The sequence below is a fragment of the Chrysochloris asiatica genome, unplaced genomic scaffold (assembly GCF_000296735.1).
Source record: "Chrysochloris asiatica unplaced genomic scaffold, ChrAsi1.0 scaffold00161, whole genome shotgun sequence".
NCBI lineage: Eukaryota > Metazoa > Chordata > Mammalia > Afrosoricida > Chrysochloridae > Chrysochloris > Chrysochloris asiatica.
The window spans coordinates 3,558,847-3,567,597 of record NW_006408679.1 but is presented as its reverse complement, the minus strand read 5'-3'; the positions used below and the strand labels follow the sequence as shown (position 1 = coordinate 3,567,597).

At 45.1% G+C, this 8,751-nt stretch overlaps 1 protein-coding gene across 1 annotated transcript in view; it reads left to right on the top strand.

The window, feature by feature from the left end:
- Positions 1-3,076: 3,076 nt before the first annotated feature.
- EPHX1 (epoxide hydrolase 1, microsomal (xenobiotic)) overlaps positions 3,077-8,751 on the top strand; it is a 24,998-nt gene continuing 19,323 nt past the window's right edge. The window contains exons 1-2 of the mRNA XM_006871135.1: positions 3,077-3,259; positions 4,719-4,899. Coding sequence (XP_006871197.1) covers positions 3,077-3,259; positions 4,719-4,899 — 364 coding nt within the window. The remainder of the gene's footprint in view (positions 3,260-4,718; positions 4,900-8,751) is intronic.

Genomic DNA, 8,751 nt, shown 5'->3' with positions numbered 1-8,751 from the left:
ATGGGGACTGAGAAGAGATGTTGATGGGAAATGAGATCGGGGCAGGATTCTGCAACACCAAAAGACAGATGGGAAATTAATTTTCAAATTCTAATGTTTATACTTGCCACAAGTTTAGGGCAAGGCCTTTACCTGCTCTGATCCTTGCCTGAAATAAGTAAAAAGGACAGTCAGTTTTGATGAATTTTGGCTCTTTGGTGTGTGGCTTTGCATCTATCTTGCTTTATCCTATCTCTGAAAGCCTACCTACAGACAGTCAACACCTGGTACATGGCTAATCTAGAGCACCTTGTGCACACTTACACCCACTATTAAGCCAACCCACCCATGTGTCAGTTTGTCCTACTATGGTGGCATGCATGTTGCAGTGATGCTGGAAACTCGCTGGTATTTTAGCGCCCAGCAGGATCATCCATGGTGGACAGCTTTCAGTGGAGCGTCTAGACTAAGAAAGGCCAGGCAGTTTGCTTCTGAAAATTAGCCAATGAAAACCATATTGATGACAACAGAATATTGTTGACGTTGTGCTCCAAGTCTCCTTAGTTGGAAGCTGCTCAAAATACACACTGTGATTGCAACATTGGATTCAAACTTAGCAACCATTGTGAAGATGGCGCAGAACCAGGCACTGTTTCATTGGAGCCTACTTCATGGCAACTGGTAACAATAACACTAAATAGAGGGCAGTAACTGGATTGTATGTTAACACACCTGCAACAAAGCCTACTCAGTAATCTGAGATGGCTCTGAAGTCCTGTCTTTGAGCCAAGTTTTTATATTCTTAATATCTTACAGGGCAGATAATGGGTTTTTAAATTTCTTGTTTAGACTGTTACTTTGCTTTGGTTTGTATCCAGCCCTTGCTTTGAACCTTGCCCATTCACTGAGATGGGCTCTTGAGCACTGATCATTGCAGCATTTTGACTCTGGGCCAATGCAATTCAGTTTGCTGTTTGAAGTCCAGGGAGATAATACATCAAATCTGCTGAGTCAGAGGTGGATGGGACACTTGGTCTCAGTGAGGCAATAGTGGGGATGGGGCAGGCCCTCTATAGACTCCGAGTGTGGCGGTGTGCAGAACTGCTTACCCCACTTCCCAAGGAGACATCAAAGGGTTAGAGCACTGGATCCGTCGGCCCAGAAAAGGAAAAGTTGGCTGTTTATTTTCCAAAGGGCAGTGACAAGTTAGCTCTTAGTCCCTTGCTGTTGAAGTCAGGTTAAGAGACCAGTTTGTCAAGTTCTCTTGGGAACTTTGGATTTGCTTGACCTCTCTTTCAGTATGCTTGAAGCTCCCTTTATAGAACATCATGCCAAACCGGGACTGTTTGCTTCCACCACATACACGCTGTTTGCACAAATATTGACTGAGCATCTTGCTTGGGTAAGTGTAGTGGGGTACTGACCAGGTCAGACACAGTCCTGCCCAGATTGATGCTCCTGCTGTTGGGGGCCTGTGTCCTCCACTGCTTCTCAATCTTCCTCCCACAGTGGCTAGTGAGTTTGAAATGCAGACTTTTAAGTTAGCAGCTGTTTTAACCACTGTTCAGGAGTCCTGGTGTGGTACTATGTGTTAATGCGTTGGACTGCAAAGTCAGTTTGAACTGCAGGGTCGGTGGTTCAAGCTCATCTGTTGCTATTCAGAAACCCTATATAGGGTTGCTATGGGTCGGAACTGATCGATGGCATTTTAACAACCACCACCATCACCACCAGATCTCCTTAGCTATCCCTTACCTTGTTTCAATTGTAGGAGTGCTTACATCAGCCACACAGCCATTCAGTAGGCATATGTAAGACACCTGGGGTCAGACTTGGGCTTAAAAGAGAAAAGCTGTGTCTGCCTTCCGGCTGGGAGCAGAGCAGGCGTCAGAATACCACATACTGCTTCCCAGTTGGGCGCATGTAGACTTGCAGGCAGTAAGCAAAGTTAAACCTTAAGTCGCTTTTGAGTTTTATAGCCCAGAAGGAGGTAAACTTACTCTTCACCCTGAATGTCCAGAATGCAGTAGTCGTTCTAAGACATGAACTGGTGGCCTGAGTCATGGAGTTGGAGGTTGCCTTTCTGGTAAGCTGTCTCGGTCATAATAGTGTGAGGCGATGGTCCAGGGGAGGGTCCTGGACATCTAACATGTGTCACATAGACTGTGCAGAGACTTGAAAGCACACAGGTTCCCCAGCAGGGCCAGGGCCTCCAAGACAGACTCAGTAGTGGGGGTGCTGGGGTGGATGTGGTCAGGAGCTGTCAGACCCAGCGTTTTCTCCCCCACTGCATCCTAACTGCGCTGTGACCTGCACCACGCCTTCTAACCTCTGACTTGTCCTCTGCGGTTACTTCCCTGGGAATGCGGAAGATGAGAAGCTAGAGAACAATGTTGGGCAGGATCTGCCAGGTATTGGGTTTCACCTCCTTTCTCTTTCTGAGAAAAAAAGATGGATTCAGACAAATGAGCATCAACACACAGCGGAGATGTGAGTGGTGACAGGTTCCGGACCTAACTGTGTAGTACTCAGACTTCTCCTTGCCCTTAGGTGTCCTGTGGACCAGCCCCTCTCAAAGAGGGATAAAGCAGGGAGCTGAACCACAGGAGCTGCATTCTTCTCCGGAGCCCACCCCTCCTCCCATGGGGCTAGGGCATTGAGAGACTCTCACACATGTATGGAGCAGAAGTCCCTCATAGATACATGAGGTTGCAGACAGGAAGGTGTGATACTAAAAACCGTCAGAGGCCAACCTCAACTCATATTTTCCAGTTCAAATAATTGTGCAGCTTAGTAGGGTTATGGGGTCCTGGTTGTGTGTGGTAGGATAAGCCTTGAACTGTTAACCACAACCAGCCACTCCTCAGAGACCCTATACAGGGTTACTTGGAACCAACTTACAACACTTAGCAAGAGTAGGGTTTTGGATGATTTCTCTTTCATTCCCCAATGTTTCTGTATTATGCTTATAATTTTTTAGTTAAGAAATACATAAGATCAGTGGTTGGGTGGGAGTTCATGGGAGTTTGGTGTCTCTGGTTCCAGGGGTGGTCCCAGTGGTCTCTGTTGATGGAATCTCCCCTCTCTTGCAGGAGTCATGTGGCTGGAAATCTTCCTTGCCTTGGTGCTGGGCGTTGTCATCTATTGGTTTGTCTCCCGGGACAAGGAAGAAACCTTGCCCATTGAATATGGGTGGTGGGGGCCAGGAACGACACCCACCACTGGGGAGGACGAGAGCATCCGCCCCTTCAAGGTGGAAACCTCGGATGAGGAAATCGACGTAAGGCACCTTTTTTCTGAGCAGTTCTGTGGTTTCTCTGAGATGGGGTGGGCCTGGGGTCTCAGGAAGAGGCCCCTCTCTTTAGTATGTCTACTCTTTCCTTTGAGCAGGCACAGGTTCTCCAGACAGTCACCTGGTTTACGTACTCCGGTCCTCCTCCTTCCCTGCTCTGCATCTCCTTTTTTCCCCTAAAGCCCCTCCGGTGCCCAAGCAGGAGAGTGGGTGCCAGATAAATACAATTAAGTGCATCAAAGAAAGCAATTGTTTCACCTCTTTTGCTTCGCAGCAGAAACCTTGAGGGTGAGCTTAGGAGAGAAAGTGATCAGGATCCTGACCGGCATAAAGGCGGTGGCACTGAGAAGACATTTACTGTGTGTCCAAGCCATTGCTATCACATTCAGTCTCTATGGTAATCCTGTAGGGTGAGAACTATTGTACCTTTTGTACACAGGCAGAAACTGAAGCTCAGAGACATAAAAGCACTTTGTCCAAAGTGACCAAGTGAATAAGCAGAATGATTTGAGCTGAGGCTGGTTTCACTCCAGAGTTGCTGGCCTCTCCACTGCACAGGGCTGGAGTCAGGAGGCCAGTGGTCAGTAGGGTGGGGTGACCAGAGAGCTCGACTTGAGCAGCACAAGAGGATGAGTGGGACCTTGAGTGTCCCTAACCCACTCTTTCTGTATTCTGTGGGTATTTGGGCACTTCTTGTGAGCAGGCACTCTGCTTGGTGCTTGAAAGAAGAGAGAGCTCCTTCTCAAATAGCACATAAGCCCAACTAAACCCAAACCAGATCTGCTGCCACTGATTTGATTCCTCGCTACCTTTACCTTGTAGGACCACCAAGGTTGTAATCTTTACAGAAGCAGACTGCTACATATTTCTCTACAGAGTTTTCAGTGGCTGCTTTTTTGGAAGTAAATCATCAGATCTTTCTTCCAAAGTGCCTCTGGCTAGAGTCAAACCTTCAACCTTCCAGTCAGCAGCTGAGCACATTAACCAATTACACTACCCAGGGACTCCTTGCTGTATATGCTATTGTTTTTGTGAAGTGCCGTTGTGACCCTGTGTAGGGTTTCCAAGGAGTGACTGGTGAGCTTGAACCGCTGACCTTACGGTTCAAAGTGACTTTACAGTTTGGTGCATGAACCCACATCGCCACACCAGGACTTCTTGCTGCATATGCTCATCTTTAAATTTACCTAAGTGTGTTGTTCATATATTTAAAAAATGAAAATTGAGAAGTAAACCTGAAGTTGAAAATGAAGAACACCTCATATTTTGGGAAAAGTCACTGTTGTGGGAAACAAGGAGACATCTTCTGAGATAACCCTGACCGGCCCTGAGACCAGCCGAATACAGACCTGCCAGCCTTCATCCTTGCCCACTACTTTAGCATTGCATGGTTTGCACTGTCTTCCCGAAAACCCACGTGCTCTTGTGCTTTGCTCCACTCCTTCAGGACTTACACTGGAGGATTGATAAGACCCGCTTAAGCCGGCCTTTGGAGGACAGCTGTTTCCACTATGGTTTCAACTCCAACTATCTGAAGAAAGTCATCTCCTATTGGAGGAATGAATTTGATTGGAAGAAGCAGGTGGAGATTCTCAACAGGTATCCTCACTTCAAGACTAAGATTGAAGGTAAGCTTTCCAATTCCCAACAGGAGGGTGAGGTTTGTGTCATGGGAACGGCCTTCTTGTGTGAGGTAACTAAGAATCAGACAAAGTTGGAGCAACTCAGAATCCAATTAAGTGGCCATTGGATTGTATATAAATTGTTGTTAAGTGCAGTCAAGTCAGTTCCGACTCATAGCCACCCTGTGTAGGATTTCCAAAGAGCTGCTGGTGAGTGTGAACCTATCACCAAACTGATCTTGCAGTCCAGTACCTATCCTACAGCATCCTACCCAAATACAAAAAGAATGCAAAATTCCAACGAGCCCTGTGATCCTTAAAGCTAGACAGTAAAACACATCATTTAAAAAACAAAATCAAGTACAGGATGTAGTCCAGTACTGTAATTTCCCTAAGCAGGGTTTCGAGGCTTCTTTGAGAGGATGGAGCTCAGACTCAGGCTGGGCCTGGACTTGGCTGGGTTCACCCCTTCTTGACAGTTAAAGTTCATGCTATTGGGTTTGGTCAGAAGTGCTTAGCCTGTAGGTAAAGAATCTAAGAAAAATGGCCCTGTCTGTCTTCAGCTCTTGACCTCATTTGCCAATTGTATCCCAGGTTGTCCCTCAGCCTTACCCAGTAGTGCTGTGAATTTACTTGGTGTATGGCTTTTCTATCCAAAATTGTCTTAACTCTCACCAAATGATTGGATCGAACCATACAAATAGGGTGCACAGGACTCTAATGCTGCTGGAATTGGCTAGTTTTTCCATCCTGTTAGGTTTAAAAGGAGCTATCTCAGAATCAGGAACAGATTATTTCAGGACCATCAAGAAAGAAGAGCTGTGAGCAGAGCATGAGATTCTTGCTTAGAAAAGCGGCAGCAGCAGAAATGGCAGCAGAGGCAGCAGTATGGGGAGACAGCAGAGCTGTTGGCTTCCTGGCCCATAGACCAAGTAAAGCTGAGTGCCTACAGGCAGGAGGCTGGCTTCTAAAATGTGCCCTTTGGGCATTGATAGATTGGTGAAGAAGTTTCGTAAAACTTGCCTGAGCAGGGAAGAGTCCCGTGGGCCACACGGCTGAGAAGCCGAACACAAGAGCAAGGCGTGCCTTTAGTACAGCAGAAGGAGATGCTCCTGACTGGAAGTCTGTTGCGTCCTGAGTTATTTCTGATTCTGAATTGTACACTGCTCACTTCCTTAATAAACCCCATAATTGTGAGTATTGTCTATGAGCTCTGTGTGGCCACTGCAATGGATTATAGAACCCAGATGTGAAGCAGAGAGTGCTGTAGGGAGGGATAGTTGGTGTCAGAAGAGGGCAAAGATGGTTGTAGGGAAGAGGCATGCCTCTGCCTCATAGGAATCGGCCTTGGACTCATTTTGAGTTTGATTCTCCTCCCTTGTGAAGCCAGAGGAAGCCAGACATGGCCTCCAAGCCATTTTTGTACCTGGTTAAGAAGGTATCTCAAAATTTGCTTGGGAAGGTAATCTCAAAATCATTGGATGAGGTAATAGTTTCCTTAGTGGAAAAGTCTCCTTTAACCCCAGAAAGATTTAGAATCACACATGGACATATAGGTAAGAAAATGAAACCCACATTGGTGTTTTATTATGTTGAAATTATGTGTGTTTGGAATTTTAAATATTTGTAATACTTAAAAGAATTTGGCCTTTTCAAGTAACAGATTAGGCTTGTAGTTATAATTTAAAATAGCTAATTGAATAATGGATTTAAACTTGTGGTTTTATATGGAAATCTTACTGAATTTGTATGGAGTGTTGAACTATTTAATCCTCACTGTATTTTACATTTACCAGAATTCTGGGCATTACTTAAAAGTATGTGAAAGATTAATGGTCAGTCAGATCAACTAGTATTTGAGAAAAAGGAAATTAGAATTATAAATGCAGTTTCTGGTGTTTAAACGAGTGTTAATCAGCAGGTCCATAAATGCAGTCACTCATTAATTAAAGGTCCCTGCGGAGTGGCTGTCAACATTTTATAGATTTATGTTATTGTTGTTAAGTTCTGCTGAGTTGATTCCAACTCATATTGTTGTTGTTAAGTGCCATCAAGTCGGTTCCGACCCATAGCGACCCTGTATAGGGTTTCCGAGGAGCAGCTGGTAAGTTTGAACTGCTGACCTTGCAGTTCAAATGGCTTTGTAGTCTAGCACATTAACCCACAGCGCCACACCAGGACTCCTCCAACTCATAGTGACCCTGTACAGGATTTCCAAGGAGCAGCTGGTGAGTTTGACCCGCCCAACTGTGGTTCAAACCGATCTTGTCCAATGCTTTATCCCACAGCTCCATACCAGGACTCCTTATAGATTTACAAATATCTGGAATAAGATTTGTAAGCTACTTAGAGAATATGGTCTTTTTCTGTTTTTAAATTTTCCTTGGGATTTGGATGAAAGTTTATAGAGTAAATTGGTTTTCCATTTAGCAATTCATCCAGATTATGTATAGTGACACAGATTTGCAATCCCTCACAAAGTATCTGCAATCTTCCCAACTTATGTTTACCATTTCCATTCATTTTCCTTTCCTATCCCTTCTTGCCTTCTAAGCTTGATGTTGTTGTTAAGTGCTGTTGAGTCAGTTCTGCCTCAACCTGTATAGGGTTTCCAAGGACTGTATAGACTCAACCTGTATAGGGTTTCCAAGGAGTGGCTAGTGAGCTTGAACCCCCGACCTTGCAGTTGAAGCCTACTCTGCAGTCTAGCGCATTAATCCACAGCGCCACACCCTGGGCAAGTGCTGCCCTTTTGATCTCAGATGGCTGAGTGTTCTAAGGAGTGGCGTTATCACTCACCTTTAGGCATATCATTTGGCTGAAAGTCAAATCAAAGGGATGAGTTCACTTCTAGTCCTGAAGAGTGTTTAAGGGCCATAATCTCCAGAGGATCTACCAGTCTCTATATAGCAAGTCTGGACTATATAGTTTTTTAAAAATGATTTTTGAGTTTTGTTCTACATTTCCCCCCACTTTATCCAAAACTATCTATTGTGAGCCCTTTTAGACTGGTCAGCAGGTAGCTGGACACATGGTTGTTGTTGTTGTTAGGTGCCATCAAGTCGGCACCAAATCATAGTGACCCTACACATAACAGAACGAAACACTGCCCGATCCTGGGCCAACCCCACAATTGTTGCCACTCTTGAGCCCATTGATGCTGCCACTTTGCCAATCCATCTCTCTGGCGGGGGGGGGGGGGCGGTGTCTTCCCTTTTTCTTTAACCCTCCACCTTACCAAACATGATAACCTTCTCCATTGACTGGTCCCTCCTGACAATATGTCCGAAGTATGAGAAATGAAGTTTGGCCATCCTGACCTCCAAGGAGCACTCTGGCTGCACTTCTTCCAACACAGATCTATTGGTTCTTTTGGCAGCCCATGACACTTTCAATATTCTCCTCCAACACCATAACTCAAAAGCATCTGTTCTTTTACGGTCTTCCTTATTCACTGTCCAGCTTTTGCATGCAGACGAGGTTATTGAAAATACCATGGCTTGGGTCAGGCGCACCTTAGTCCTCAAGCTTACATCTTTGCTATTCAACACTTTTCAAGAGGTCTTGTTTAGCAGATTTGCCTAATGCAGTATGTCGTTTGATTTCTTGACTGCTGTTTCCATGAGTGTTGATAGTTGATCCAAGAAGAATGAAGTCTGACAACTTCAGTCTTTTCTCTGTTGATAAGAATATTGTTTATTGGTCCAGTGGTAAGGATTTTTGTTTTCTTTACATTGAGATGCAATCCATACTGAAGGCTGTACTCTTTGATCTTCATCAGTAAGTATTTTAAGTCCTTTTCACTTTCAGCAAGCAAGGTTGTATCATCTGCATATCACAGGTTGTTAATGAGTCTTC